The sequence below is a fragment of the Vanessa tameamea genome, chromosome 3 (assembly GCF_037043105.1).
Source record: "Vanessa tameamea isolate UH-Manoa-2023 chromosome 3, ilVanTame1 primary haplotype, whole genome shotgun sequence".
NCBI classification, from domain to species: Eukaryota; Metazoa; Arthropoda; class Insecta; order Lepidoptera; family Nymphalidae; genus Vanessa; species Vanessa tameamea.
Genome location: NC_087311.1, coordinates 13,766,802 through 13,783,978, shown reverse-complemented (window position 1 = coordinate 13,783,978; position 17,177 = coordinate 13,766,802). Strand labels below are relative to the sequence as shown.

The 17,177-nt window shown below is 33.1% G+C and overlaps 1 protein-coding gene across 1 annotated transcript; it reads left to right on the top strand.

Moving 5' to 3' along the window:
- The first annotated feature begins 37 nt into the window (after positions 1–37).
- Positions 38–16,185, top strand: LOC113397428 (tumor necrosis factor receptor superfamily member wengen). Its single transcript, XM_026635755.2, has 4 exons — positions 38–400; positions 1,295–1,748; positions 8,012–8,134; positions 16,000–16,185. Exons 1-4 carry the CDS (start codon positions 383–385, stop codon positions 16,059–16,061), a joined length of 657 nt encoding a protein of 218 aa, XP_026491540.2. The 5' UTR covers positions 38–382; the 3' UTR covers positions 16,062–16,185.
- The last annotated feature ends 992 nt before the right edge of the window (positions 16,186–17,177 follow it).

Genomic DNA, 17,177 nt, shown 5'->3' with positions numbered 1-17,177 from the left:
GCTACGGCTAGACGAGTCGAGGCTCGAGAGATTCTCAGGTCGAGCGTCGCGACTCCGGCACTAACTCGGACTCGGACGGGTGTCGGATTCAGTCGATTTACGGGTTTAGTTACAACTACTTCTACTAGCCAGTAGGAGGAGCGCGTCGCTAACGTTACACGTATTCATAACGCGCGTTAAAAATACATTATAAACATCGATATAAACAAAACTTTATGAAATATGTATACGAAAATACAATAAGCGTCTTTTCATGTTTTCATTAACGTTATAATTTATTTTGTAAATGTTACTTTTAGAAGAAAGATGTGATGTGCTAGTGAAAGTATTGTATTATACGAGGAGATGAGGGATGACCTTTATGGAAACCTAGGAGAGCTACATGAATCTAAGTACTAAGGTAAAACTATCATATACTTTTAAAGTAATATTAATATACTACTGTGTAAAGTAATTTTTAATAGGAACTGTTCCAATTTGTTAATATATTATAGGAGGAATAAATAGGTTTCAATATATATTTTTTTAAACATGAATATATAAGCATTTTAATATTAAGAATAAAGTACCAAAAGCAATTCCGAATACTAGAGATTCTATTCAAGTTTATTATTTTAATATAACGTTAAAAGTTATATGGTTTACTTCGACAAAATAATAGTTGACCAATATAGAAGTGTATCGATAATACGTAAAGATTTAGGTCCATTTATATGCATTGGACGTTACGTTTAAAATTAAGGTTACAAGGGTTTTAGAAAGTTGTTAGTTGCAACTTACAAGGAGAGAATACATGAAAGTGTGTTTCAAAATAATAAAACTGTCATCAATTATATTTATTATGCGCAGTCATCAAAATTTCAAACTGAAAACTTTAACTCTTGTCACAAACAATACCTACGCATAAATATTTCAAATAAATTTGAAAACATCATGAATTTTACACTCTTGTACCGACAATTATTATTCTCTTGAATTTTGAATTGGTATTCTGTGGTATACCATCTAATTGAAATTATTAAATAGGTATAATGAGAACGAATAAATGTAAAAATAATATTTATTTCTACGATGGTTACTCTAATTACAGATAACAAAAGGATAGTTTTTTATGTATGTATTATGTAGTTCTCTTAAATATGCATTTATAGATACATATTTATAGAAATCGAACATTTTATTATCAACAAATGATTTTATGTTCGTTTTCTATTTTATTTGATTTGATGTTAAGGCGAGGCTTTATATGTCTGACGATCGAATTTCACAAAAAAATGTCTGTTTATCTGTTCAGGTAATGCGAGGAGAGATAGCGAAGTTGTGTTTGGTGATCGCTACCCTCGCGCTCGGGACCGTATCGAGTGACGGAGCGTGCGAGCGGGGGCGCACTTGGTGGCACCGGCAGCGCGGCGCCTGCATCCCCTGCACACGCTGCGACCCGCGCCGCCTCGCCGTTAAATATCCATGCGAGCTTCACCGGGATACCATTTGCCAACCTCTTTACGAGGTCCGCATCTGGCCCTTCAACACGGAGAAAGACAATGACGCGAGTGAAACGTCCAGTGATTATGAATATTACGAGGACTCAGACTACAGCGGTGAAGTGAGTGATGATCTAGAGTGGGATATCCAGACATCGACCCTAACTCTTGCCGTCAGTGGGTGTATAGTGTTTTTTGTGGTAGTTGTAACTCTGTCACTATACCACGCGAAGCAATGGCGAGTGTTGAAACAGACCCTTAAGACAGGTAAACAGAAACTTATTTGGTAACATTAATGAATTACTTATCGTACTACTAGCTGACCCGACAAACTTACATTGACAGACTGGTTTAGCTAGGAATATTCAATTTAAACTGGAATAATATTAACAATAAATTATCAAAAACATAGTGTTCACCGCAGTGTTTTTTGATACATGCAAGCCCGTCTGGGTAGGTACCACCCACTCGTCAGATATTCTACCGCCAAACAGCAGTACTCAGTATTGTTGTGTTCCGGTTTGAAGGGTGAGTGAGCCAATGTAACTACAGGCACAAGGGACATAACATCTTAGTTCCCAAGGTTGGTGGCGCGTTGGTGATGTTAGGAATATTTCTTACAGCGCCATTGTCTATGGTCTCTGGTGACCACTTACTATCAGGTGGCCCATATGCACGTCCACCTACCGACACTATAAAAAAAAAATCTTACCTATGTTTGTTACTTTCCTTTCTGGCGATGGCGCGTAAAAATATATTTAACTCACACTCCCTATCAGAAAACCCGTATAAAATGCCAATACGATATTGAAAATTTCTAATTTTGTTGCGCTTTTTTTTTAATTTGTCTTTCCGTAATATTCTTCTACATAGTATTAAAAAACTAAATAAAATGAATGAAATCGGTACACTAACTCACAAGTTATGGCGTGACTAAGGGAAATAGGGATTTGCCTTTATATTTTTATCTTACTTAATATACTATAATTGTTAGGTTATGATTTAAATAATCGTCCATCGTCTTAATAGACGCGTATTTAATATGAACAAAAGAGTTAAGAAGTATTCAGTGACAAAAATAACTCGTAGAATGCCAGTACGAGTATATTTTTGACAGACTTGTCTTCGCTGAAATACATTATATAACTAAATATCTACATACTAAATACTACTGTCATTATTTTCATTACGCGATATAAATATTATAATAACATTTCTGAAATTGAATGGAACAGCATCCTAAGCCTATATACCTATATAAATGTAGATACAGTTATCTTTACAGAAGTCGAAATTTTGTAAATCTTTACGAAAATCGGTTTGTGGTAGGGGTTTGTGCAAGCGCGTCTGGGTAGGTATCACCCACTTGTCATATATATTACTGCTAAGCAGCAATACTTAGTCAAATGTCTATGGGCGGTGCTGACCATTTACACTCAGGTGGCAGGTTTGCTAGTCCGCCTATCTATAGATAAAAGAAAAATTGATACAAGTTATCCTTCATACAGATTAGGATTGGATACTTGATCATTCTAATTATATTCCTTTTGCCTCTGCGCCAACTACAACTATCAGCACTGCCATTTCTAGATTTTTTTTTTAATTCAAGATCACGGTACCCATTGTGAAGTAAGAAACCTGTCCGTTTATTAATAAAAATGAATTAAAATGGAATTTAAAACTTGAATTTATTGAAAAATACTATACAATTATAATATTTACAGTGTGTACAAATATAAATATAATCTCTCTTATATGGAAGGATGTACCTTTCAGTACTGAATATATTTTCATTGACTAAATAAAGCGATTATTCACTGTCATAATTTATTTCTAAAACTAGGTCTTCCTAAATCCGTTACGTGTACGAATTCTTATGACGATGTGATTATGAACAGACTTGCCGAATACCATCCAGATCGACTAAGGTATCCAGAATTCTATGAAGACGAATAACACCCCTTCAAGGTCACATTCCGAGTCAATGATGTTATCTGGAAGATACGTCTTCTAATCTTAGTCTTCATATAAATATATGTGTATAAATATATATTAAGTACACACAAAAGAGATGATGATAATTCATAAATACTAAATATAATAACTATTCTTAAAAATATCATTTAATTTTTATTATTGTTTAATGATTTTGCTAACAATTTATATTAAACTAGTTGTCGCACGCGTTTTTGGGTTTAGTCGTCAGGTTTAAGATATAAAAATTTACTAGAACCTCCTTGAGGTTCAAGTTTGCATTATACCAAATATTATCAAATTTGATGCTGTGGTTTGGCCCTGAAAGAGAGAACAGATGAACTTCTGAAAAGCGCATACAGCCGATGAATCTGAAGTTTGGTATAATAACGTATTTTCACCTCCTAATTACGAATATCATCAACGAAAAATGGCGCAAACGGTATTTTGTATTTGAAAAAAAAAAAGAGAACTTGTGTCATTCGGTATACATAATTGCGCCTTCTACAAAGTTTTACGTATAAATTTCCACTTAGTATTAAGAGTCTTCGGTGATACAAATCAAAGGAGTGTACTCGACTTTAGCGTTCTTCGGCCATTTGCGGATAATTGTAATGCTTATAGCGCCCAGCAACTCTTTGACGACGATCCTAAGTGTAATGGGGACGCAACGCTATAATGTAAGCACTTCGTGCAAAAATTCTTCTCCCACTCCTTTAACAATGGCGAAATTTACAACAATCACTTCATTATGATCTAGATGATGATTACAATTGTACACATACACATTATCTATCTGGGGAAAGCTAAAATAGTCTAAATGGGCTAGAAATGCACACTGAAGAAGAGTTTCTCCTTGTTCTTTCATATTCAAAATGACGTCTTCGTTGTTCTTGATAAGGAGGTCAAAATACGTTATTACCGATCGGCGGTATGCGCTTTTCGGAAGTACAACCTAAAAAAATCTTACCATGACAAAGTTTCTTACATTTAATTTAATTACTATTTTAAATATATAAGTAAATAGCTTATCATTAAAATGTAAACTATAAAACAATTCTATATAATACCATCCATCAAAGTCATATCATGCTATGGTATAAATACATAATTATACAAATCATCAATCCAAAATAAGCGTATAAAATTACGTTACATATAAACAAGTTACAAATATTAGTTACAACAACATTTTATTTATTCTGGACGTTGATGGCCGTGCGGCCTCCGTGTATAACTGAGGACAAGCATACCCTATAGTTTTATCTAAGTAGGCGAGTCTAACGAAACAGACGACGTTCATTGAATATCAACAGATTAACCGATTAACATCTTCGACCTTAGCTTAACATCTATTTGGACGGATACATAACTTAGGTATATGTATTTCCTTATTTAATATACTTGATAATAATAATTGTCGAGATGGTTTTGTTTTAACGTAATGTGCGCAATAGTTACTTATTTGTTCGTCAATATATACTTAATAAATTTATATAATATTTATACCTATACGTCCTAACCTGTGCTTGTTGCCCTCGCCTTGGTTTTATAATATTTTACTCATATTCTAAATACAATATCCCTAATATGAAATACCAATTTTAATCCCATAGTATTTACATTTTTAGGTTCGCCCTTTTTAGATGTTGCGTACTTACCTGGCCCTACCGATAGTGCTCTTATTACAACAAGAAAATAACGATCGCGAACCAATCAATTTTAAATAAAGTACAACAATTAATTCTAGCTCTAGCTATAGTTTTAAAATATTTTCATTCATTTTATTCAGATTTAAATAACAATAATATAAAGGAAATATAATTATTAATTACAGTTACTCCCTTAGTTGATGTGGGCTAACCGTCATACATATTTGGTATTAAAAAATGTTATTTTCCTTCTCTGTTATTGTCAATTATATAATATTTTTATTTGAATAAATGTGTGCATTACATTTATGTATGTAGTTTCTTGCCGTTTCTTCTCGCTGGAGGCTGCTTTCCGAAACGGTGGTAGTTTTAATATCGACGATTCAAAAACGCTTCGTTGTGAAGTTTACTTGAATAAAATTGATTTAATTTGATTTGATATGTATAATAATAATAATGTACATCTCCCACTTCGTAAGCGATCCCGAGATGTCGGCGAGCTCCACATCATGTGGGGGAAACGCGTAATGCGTTTTTTCAGCGAAAAAAAAGGATAGTCTCCCACTTCATTTTTGTACACGAAAAACATGGTGCGAGATTTGTATATTCATTTCAGGAATAACGCGAGTATATAATCTATACCGAATAATTAAAGGACATGTCAATGATTAAAATATTTTCTAGAAGAAACATGGCAATAACCACCAAATGGTCTAGGTATTTTATTGGTCAATTGGTGAAATAATTAATAAAATAATAAATTTGTAATTGAGAATCGTTTAGGAATGTATAATAATAGTAATACTACACAAACAATTGAAGATGATTTTGTTTATAATTTTTGCAATTTCATACGATTGGCGTACAAATCATTATTATAAACAATTTTTTTTTTAACTTTTAATTTGACATACAGTACATATTTGTACTTAAGGGCCCAAAATATTCTGCCAATGTCTCATGTGGAGAACAAAACAAGACTGACATACATACCTAAAAACATGACTAATCAGTTGGTTAAGGATTTTTTTAAATAATGATAATGATTACGAAACTGAAATTGAAAACCTGTATGTAAATGTGTTTAAATAGCATCTAAAAGCAATTATTTACTAAATAATAAGATATAATTAAGGCGGCCACTTAAAATGAGACTAGACACTGTCCTAATTTTAAAGTATAATTAAATGTCTAAATAAACTGGACGGACTCTAGAGAGTACTAGAGATGTACGCGTAAACGCGTCTTTCGAGTTTCGAGCTGTCCTGTCGGCCTTCGAAGCCTTGATGAGACGAAAGCGACGATTCACTTTCCGACTTACGGGTAATGTCGTGTAAGATCGGACAGTGTGAAGTGACGACAGTTTGTAAACACTGTGGCGCGGACCGGGACACCCTGGGGGCAGTCCCTGGTCCGGGAGTTTGGACGAGACCTCTCCATGCGATCAATCATGTCGGCTATATATCGCAAGAAATCATTTTCGGCCTCACAGATCGTGCACACGTTGAAAGAAATTCACAAATAAATTACTGAAATATGCTTCAATAATCAATATATACAGGTATATTCTGATTGCAAGATCTGCCCATCTATACAACGAGGTGTTGATGTGTTTACACGTGTATTTTATGAGCCAAAGTTTTTATTATAACATTTAATGGAAAATAAACCACAAACGCTTCGGGCGGAATAGTGAATTATGGCTCATTCCGCCCACCAGTGGCGCCATGAGCCATGAGAATTGAGTTGTATAGACTAGCCTACACAGAACATGAGTGTGCTTCATCTATAATATCGTAAATGTACATTTAACGCAGCTCGTTGAAGGTGAACAGCGCAGGCGGTGTTCCCGCGTAAACAATGCGTGTTTGTTTAAACATGTGCGCTACTAATTCTGACCTGCGTTGCCGACCGCCACCGAAACAATAGCTAACGGTGTTTTTTGTTTGCATTCGCTTATACCAAAACCAGAACACAGACGGTAGCTGAAGTGATTCGGTTTTGGCTTCGCTGCGATCTACCGTTCCGTTTTTTTTACGCACAGGAAACTATTAGCTCGTATATTCCAACTCTTTTATTTTTATTGATAGCGCTTTGAACTTTATTAGATGTGACGATTTGTAAAAAACGGCCTTAAATTATATCTTTTAAACACACATTCTATAGTATGAAATAAGAAATCATAATATATATATATATATATATATTTATATCAATTATTATTATGCGATTTATTTCATAACTCGTTTCCGTCCGTGGATTCGCTATGAATTAGGGGGGGCGGTCGAAGGTTTTAGATGTAAAAAAAGTACCCCATGTCATCCTTTCGGGTTCCAGCTTGCTTCATACCAAGCCGTGAAATCGTAACTTTCAGACAGACGGACAGAATTTTTCTCGCATTCATAGTATTAGTTCAGTTTTGTAAATAAGTACAGCCGATACATATAGACATATTGACAGAGGTTAACCTATTCATAGTTTTATATATTAGGTACAAAACTTTCACTCATCGCCCAAGAAGAATTATTTTATTACAGTTTTATTAGTCTTGCATCGTTATATTCAAATCCATCGAACGTGATACGAATGTGAACTAATTAAATAACAAATGGTACAGTTTAAAAGATTTAGAATTCATTTCAAACCATCGATCAGTAAGGAGACTAGACATATCAAATTTTAACAGAGGTTCCATAAAAACGGACGACGAATAACGAAATCTATCACGGTCTACATCCGGTCCGTTTTTTCACGAGACAAAAATGTAGTGTAATTTTATTTTATAATGGACTTCGACTATTTCCAATGCCAATCTGTGGTCATTTGTCAGTCTGTTCTTTTTATACCACAGGTAATTTATTGCTATAATTTTTACCATGATATTTATTTGTAATAATTTTACAGACGTACAAGATTTATCAGCCAAGCTGAGACTGATGGAGGCCGGCGCAGATGGTCCAGCAGATCCGATGCCCAATGAACATCACATTTATTGCAATATACACGTCGGCAAAGATGCTTTGCTTGGTAAGTGACTAAAATTTCATATAATATATACCGACATATTAAATTTCGATCTTGAAATTCTCATCAAGGACTTAATATCCCGTAGTGTCCTGAATAAGGTTTTCGTTTGCAATAGAGCATGCGCCCTTAGCGGACGAGGTGTGCCACTATACTATACTAATATTAGAAAGTAACTCTGTCTGTCTATTTGTTGCCCGTAGCGGACAGCCCGCGTCTTTCATATCAGTAGGTAGTCAGTCTAGTTTTCTGTATTGCTAAAAATATACGTCTACGCCTCAAACATATGACGCTCGTTACCGATGTGTTAAAAAAAGAACCAAAAGATGATTTCAAAAAGGAATCCCTAAAGGGAATGTTTACGGCGTCATAGTCGTAACTCGTTAGCGGGCAGCGGGCCGTCGCGTCGCAGGCGTCTCGGCCGCCTCGGCCGCCTCGGGCCAGTCGTGCGACGCTCTCTGGCGTTATGCCAGTTATTGGATCCAGTTAAATGTTCTAAAATAAAGTCGCGTGGGTGCACTCGCTCGGCGTTGCTTTGATTTGCTGGGGTCACATTGAATTTGATTTTGTGAACATTTTATGTTCTTATTCATTATTAGGTCCATCGTGTTTTTATTCTTGAAGACCACGATTAAAGATTCGATAAAAAAATCAAAAACACCTTAAATATTTTCATGGCTGAAATTGGACATTTTTTATATTTTTATTTATGTATGATTTAACTAAATATGTCCAAGATTAAAATTATATATTGATAACATTTATAAAATGTAGTTGCTTACCCTACATAATTGCAACATTGCAATTATTTGCCATGCTAGTTTGATTCGCACGATTTTATATCTCAGTAGCTTTTGCACACGAAGCCGTCTTGAGAGTTACTTTATTTCGCGCCAAAATTTTTTACCGATCAAAAAATGTATTCCTCGGCTATAAGAGTTTATATTAATTATTGGGTCCCCATTTTAAAGTGTTAGTTAATTACCCGTCCCGGTTTGTCACGGATATAAATAAAATAACATTGATGAAAAGATATAAAAAGAAAAAAAATATTCTAAAGTAAAAACTCTTGGATCACTCTGTTTATTGATGGAAACCGCATTACAATCTATTGCGTAGGTTAAAAAATCAAAGCGTACAGATGGTGGGAAGCGGCTTTGTAATAAATACTATGTACAGATAAGATCATCTAAGCAGCCACACGCAACAAATTTCTGAACGATCAACTTAAATCAGTCCTATTATGATTCTATTATTTGACAAAGATATTTAATGTGACCAATATAAGTTGTGTCCGCGACTTCGCTCACGTTTTAGTGATTGACCTTTCTTGGAATTTAAGCTTGCTTCATACAAAATTTGATAAAATTCGTTTCAACGGTTTGGCCGTGAAAGAGTGACAGACAAACAGAGTTCCTTGTACATTTTTAATATTAGTCCAGATGAGCCACAAATAAAAATATAATATAAGAGAACGGCTTAATCTGCCAGTTGATGGAACGAATCATTCCAACAGTATCTCATCAATTTAAAACTTTTGTTCGCACCTCGCGCAGAATGACTAAAGACTTTTATGAGTTCATCGAGGCGTCTAAATTAAATAAAAGTTTTATTAAAGTAATATGATATTATTATATTACTTATTGTTATAGTTACTTAGTACTTATCTTATAGTTGTGATTTTTATTGGTATTGAATACAAAAACATTGATTGTCAAAAAATCTTGATCAAAACAAGAAGACTAATTATTTGCTTTCTATTTAATCCCAGATAAGTCATAATTTACGGTGTATATTTCCAACTATCCAATTCAATTCTTGTAAATAATGAAATATAAATAAAGTAAAATATAAGTTCTCAATTCTCGATCACTGCAGATATGCGTGTCGATCAATACGCACGTGCGTGGTGCGTTCATTTAGTAGTATTTGTAATGCAAGCTTGTCTCTCGCACCGCACCGCTTCCGCCCCCGAGGTTTTCACTCGCCGCCGGGAAGCCTCTCACTTCCTGCTCATACCAATTTTTGACAATTAACGATAAATAAACATTAATATAGAATTTATTGGTTTGTTGACACCGACGTTCCAACATCGAGCGCGTTAGTGAAGACTGTTATATTCATATACCTTTAAGAATACCAAGAAATCGCCGTAATTATGTTACAAAAAACATAGAACGAATTTAGGAAAATATATTTAATAGGAGTTGTCGTTAGAAATCAGTGACTTAGATCTTTCGATACGTTAAATTTCAGATGAAAGTAGCGAGTTTTCAAATAATGAGTCAACGATATGTGAAATAGATAAACAGAGGAGGCGACGACTAACATCAGGCAGGTGTTTTTATAACCTGTTTTTCACGAAAAGCACATTTGAGTTGCGCTGAATACTCGCATATTTATAATCTCATATGAAACAGACTAAACAAAACGCGATGCACGTGAGCATTGAACTCGATTTAATATTCAGCAGGTGCTCGCGTCGTGGGATAAAGAATAAGTCGGTCTCTGAGAAGTATCGGTGATAGATTTCGGCGTATCTTCACGTTTCCATGTTATTTGATTGTATTTATAAGTCACTAGTGAGACCAGGTTTCGCTCGGGTGAATTGTTTTAAAGAAACGATGTGATATAAATATAATTCATACCATATAGCAATCAGGAATAATGTAGCATTATACTAGTGAGTTTAATTTTATAATTGGATTACTAGTTTTGGAAATAACAAATAAAAAAAAAACACTTCTTTATAATATTTCATTTATATTGATGGCAATAACTAAGGGGTGCGAAAGGTTACGAATAACATTTTTTTTTAATCCAAATTCATTTGATTTCTGTATATGCCTATATAATAATATTTTGTTACAAAAATACAGGAAGAGCATATTATAATTATATTCTATTGATATGTACGGCGTGCGAATTTGTCTACTTAATAATAATAATAATATTTATTCCACAAAATATCATCTTTATAAACAATTACATGATTGAACTAGGACAAAAAGTCTGAATGCATAATAACATAGTCATCAAACGAAACACAGATCAAGTACTGGCTATCCTAGCTAGGCTAATTAAATAACCTGTGTTAAGGATAATCAGTGCTCTCCCTGAAAGTTGAAATAATTGAAATACATTAGAAATATCACTTAACAAAACATATCTTGTGTAACTTAATAAAATTACATAACATATGTCTTGTCTAAGGATAGTCCATAAAAAGTATTTACATACATATAATTAGTAATACTTTTTAATGTAATTTAGTACCCAAAATCATCGGAATGAACGAAAATTTTATCAATAAAAGTCAAATTAATATATATTAGAAGCTACACGTAAAATAATGCCATAGTGAAAATGTTACAAGAGAATCCGAGATTTTGTGCAACGTTTTCATACGTAACGTTTCAAAATTAAACGTTTACCTATGACACATTACCTCTGGCACGCGTACTAAATTGCACAATAGGACATTAAACATTATTTTGAAAATAGTTTCAGACTATCTCAGATCCGTCATACTATTTATTAACAAATGTGCGTTTATAATAACGATAATATCATTATTTAATTTATTTCTGCACAGTAACCATAAATTACCTTAGCAATCGGTCAACTCTACATAATTTTAGTCCTTACCTAAGATTCAAATCGGACATTCACTTATTTTTTAACTTTGTTATCACTGAAGCGGTTTTTTTGTATCCCATTGGGATAAATAATACCTGAAGGATATTATAAATGAATACTGCACCTAATGTATAATTTGGAATGTAATTTTTTACACTTAGCTATTTTTAATATTGTATCATAAAGCATAAATATTTTTCAGAACGTTTGAGCTGTTATTTCACGCGTCCCATAGATACCCCGAATACCATTTCATACATTAGTGTCCGCGTGACTGCTGCTCGTAATTTTTATGTATCGAAATTATTTGCTAACCAATATAAACGTTTATATTATTTAAATACACTAAATGAAGAACAGAGACAGAGAATAGGAATTTTAGATATTCGATTTAATAGGGATTAAATTCTTGCTACCATTCAACGCGGTCGTGATTTGTACAGTAACTTTATACTTAAGGCGTTAATCTTAATAATTCCTATGTAAATAAATATATAATAAATATTTTTATTTCAAGGTACTTAATAAAGAATATTGTGGCATACAGTGGCATAAAACTCTACCTTAATACTAAATTGATATCGAAAAACTATTTAGTATCGAACAACATACCTTATTTTTATTTTTGTTAGGTGTAATGGAAACAAGTTGATTTCGTAGAACGATAGTAAAACAAAGTCTAGTCACGTTAAATCGTGATCGTGTAAAGAAACGCAGCTCGAACCATTATGGTAACGAAATTACTATTAAACGCTTATTCTTGTTCTTGCCTTATTCTGATTCAATACTGATAACTTTCCAAAAAAAAACCGCACAAAATACTTTTCAATGTAAAATGGTGTGGTTATAAAAATCAAATCATCATACTATTCATTCAAATAGGTTCATGAAAACAGTATCGAATGTTACACTAATGCTATTAAATGCTACACCGGTTCGAAATGTAGATTCTACTAAGAGGAACCGTCAATAAACTCAGTAGTTACTATTTACAAGCAATTTACTTAGTACTTGCATGATAAATATGAGTTCAGATGTTATAGTTATTAAATAACAGTGCAGTTTAAAAGGCTTGGACACAGCCACTGTCAGAAGATCTTAATTCCAATATATTTAACGATTAGACAAAAGCTCATGATTACTTACAGTATAAATACTAAAGCAGTATATCAGCAAACTTTAATTATGTAAAACATTCAACAATCAAACGATATGTACACATATATATACATATCAAAAGATAATATCTAAAGGACCTAAACAGCTGCTAACCTTAGAACAAAAATAGAAAGTCTACTCCGAGTTCCGGAAAGCTTTAATTATTTGTAAACGTAAAAAATGTTCGTTTTATAAATATGAACGGATGTAGTAGGTAAAACGTGCGTCACGAACGGCCCCATTTCTCTTGCCAGGAAATGGCCCAAAGCTTCCCTTCGAGATGTTTGTGCAGTCAATAATAGACTCCATCCAATCTAAACTGTTTATTGCCGATCTATCATAAATGCCAGAAGCATTGACGTACATACAAAATATGTAAGTACATAGCGTTATTTCTCACTTTACGATAACAGGCGGCGGCTATTGCGCGCGGTAATACTCTTGAACATTGTAAAACATTTGGTTTGTTTTATTCTCGTCTAACTAAGTACATAGCTATGTATATGTTACATTACTAAAGCAAACAGCTGTAGTGAATGATTTTAAATTATTTTAAAGCATGGAAACACACATTCGTAGTTATGTATATCAATAAACGCTTAAATCGGAAAACTTTTTAGTATCTATTTATTTAATTTTATATATCTTTCGAAACATACTATTTTCTTATCTCCTTTAAATTTTTCTTAGAACTCATTTAAAAATATAATATATACCTAATAACCATACGCAAGATATAATACATAAGAATATGACATTAACATTAAACAACAAAACAACAATAGCGTGAACCGTGAACGAACTCGGCCAATATGGTAGTCGTGTACAGAATTGCAAACTTGCTTGCGAATTTCCTTTCCTTTCCGGGCTCCGGAAGTGCTCATGAGTGCGATATGGACATCTTCTTAACATGCGAAACGCTCGTTGGCGAATCGTCGGTAATTGTTAATCAATACTAACCGATCGTATCCAAAATTTCCATGTAATAATATGGAATCATTTACATATATAAATACCTGACAACAATTTATCGATGTCTGAATAAAAATGCGAGGGCTTTTTTTTAATTTGTTTTATTTTAAGTTTGAATGGCAAAGGTAACGTATAAAACTAAAAAGACAAAATCAATGAACTCTAGGCGATTTAAAATAAATACTTTATAACACCCATAGCAAAATTTATAGCATAATTCTGACATGACAATAATAAAAATCAAAATACAATAAGCAAGGAAGGTCGACAGTTTATCAATAATCTTACTTTTTTTAATTTCAAAATATGTACATACCAAAATGTTATTTAAAATATAATATTAAGAATATATAAGTAACGCTTGATATTTGAACAATATCAAAACTATTAACGGCCGCATTGTGATCAGAACGTATAGACTCGAGACTAATTCGCGGAGGTCCAATGCGTCGATGCATCTGATATTACGATTCTATTCAGTGCATAAAAATAATGACTCATTAATTCTCCGCGCACGTCCTATTGTATCGCACAGATCAGTGGGTAGGTGCTAAAGCACGACTAGCAAAAGATACTCGTTAATATCGTGCGTGTCCTCCACGTGTAGATCGCTGCGTTATATTTGTTTTTATTTAACTCATTATTATCTAATTTAACAAAGACAGTTGTTTTCAAAATAACTTCTAGTAATAATACCTGAAAAACTATATCCCATATGTATTATATTATACTGACGTGTTATCACTGCATACGCTCGACATTATTTTAATTCCAAATATTTGCTGTCAGGCGTCGGATTTACGATCCACGCGTATAAATAGTATTGAATGAATGGCCCTTGAAAGTCAATCACAGAGGATCGTCTGATGCCAAGAGCCGGCCCTTATCGTGCTTTAAATATCTCGTCGCACCACTCAGACTGGACGACAAATGATTTATTATGTTTATGCAGCGTGTCCCTGGCTCCATAAAGACGTCTCGTTGTAAATAAGATTTAAATTGTTCGCTGCGCTCTCCAGACGGATCATAGAATTGGCGAGCGCTTGAAGGTTAAATCATATTAAAACAGAGACTGAAGTTTAGATAGGAAACTTCCTGGAAACTACGTCTGAAATAGGCGGCTCGCGCACGTTCCCGTACACTTGCCAATATCACGTCTGTTTATAAACATTGCCTCTGCGTTTAATAAACTAGTCGTTCGTAAATAGAACATTTCACAAATATATTTACGTACACTTTTTGATATAATTTAACGCACGTTAATAAAATTCTGATATTTACTTCAAAATTTTGTCTTTTCAAAACTCGTCTGTTATTCTAAACAATTTAAAGTTATGTGGTTACTAGGTACCAGCTGTCTGTTTCAAATTCTTCGTGCGGATAAAATAAGGATTTTTTTCCTGACTGAGATAAACATCCACCATCCGATCTATTCGTCCATATGGTAATGTGTCGTACAACACGACCCGCATATTTTTTCGTGTTGATTTAAATTTCTTTATTTCTGAAACTACCGATTCAAATTTTAGAGTTTAAAAGTCATAATTATGAACATAAAACTTTTGAAATTAATATGTTAATTATGTTACTAAGGATTATTCCTATATGACAATAAACATGTACTTACTATAGAATAATTGTAGTTATTTTTGCCTTTTTATAACTTAAAAGTGCTTAGTGAATCTGAAAAGCATGTGTACTAGAAATCTGATTTTTTTTTGTATACAATACAACTTACCTCTTCATAATATTAGTTCGATTAGGTTCTTATATTTATCAAAACATGTATATAATTGTAAATATAATATGTATATCTACATTTAGAAATATGACATCATAACGTGTAAGAAGTAAGAACAACGCAAGCAATTTTAATTTCCTTGAGTTCGTTACATTTAGTCAACCGCGAATAGCATCAGCAGCTGTGTGCCGTTTAGAATTCCAAACGCACGCGCATGCGCCGTAAATTCATATACGGTTGCTACAAACCGCAATTAGCATAAGCTCCTTTTAAAAGGGAAGTTTTTTTATTACAAATATCATGTTACGCAAGAAGCAATTGATTCGTATGTAAATAATGCATCTTTTTTTCATTACAGGCCCTGTTTCGACCAAAAAAGGCTTGGGGAACGTATACACGCAGGAGAAGCATTCTCCTTAACCGATGACTACCGTAAAGCAAGCAATACAAGTACAAAATATATCGAAGAACCTCGCACATCACTTAGAAGGGACATAATGAAATACTTATTTTTGTAACACGAAATATATAATTCACTAAAAACTAGTTTTTCTTTTTAAATAAATTATTGGTTAAATTAATTTATAAAATTCGAACATTAGCATTATGTTCGAATTTGAATTGAACATTGGGTAAACTTTTACCACAATATAATTAATTAATTCCATCGTTTCTAAATATTCTGTAAACTGTTTAATTCAGTTTTCGCGAAAATTTGAATGAAGTATCAAATTATCCTACTACATATTTAATTTACGTTCAATATAATCAATACAGGCTTCACTACAAGAACGTCAAAAAAATGGCGCAAATATAGACATTATGTCATCACTATTGAATTATAAATTTAAAAATGCCAATAGATTGTCATTTGAACCCATGGTTTCTGGTTTCTTTCGTGGTTTTCTTAACATGTGAATTAAATTTAATAATTGGCAAAGGCTTATAGTATCGATATATTGCAATGCGGCGATGAGATGGATCAACTAAAGAAAATGAAAAATGTAGGCAGGTTATTATTCTACAATACTTTTAAATTCGAACCATGACAGTGAGACGTCTTGCCGCACGAAGTCGTATTGTATTAAATCTCTATTTTGCAAAATCGCAGTTTTATGTTTTGACCATAAAACCAGTATTAGCTCCTCCATGTTATATAATCAATAAATCTGTATTGTAAATAATTATACTGTTTAGGTAGCATGTATGTCAATGAAAAGTATTTTGTTCAAGTAAACTTTACAAAAAAGCATTTTTGATATCCGACTATTTATACTACCAGTTTCGGAAAGCAGCCTCTAGCAAGAAGAAACGGCAAGAAACTCGTAAGTCGCTCTTTTCAGATTTACAATTATTGTTCAATAAGTTGTGGGTGGAAACTTAAACTAAATGCAGCCCTTTTTGCCCAAAAAGTAATAATTTAATGATACTTTTTGGAAGATTTGATAGTTAATTTCGTATGAATAAATTAAATGCTATCATATATTTGTTGATTTGCTTTGTCTACGCCACAGAAATGAATATTTTTAACGATCA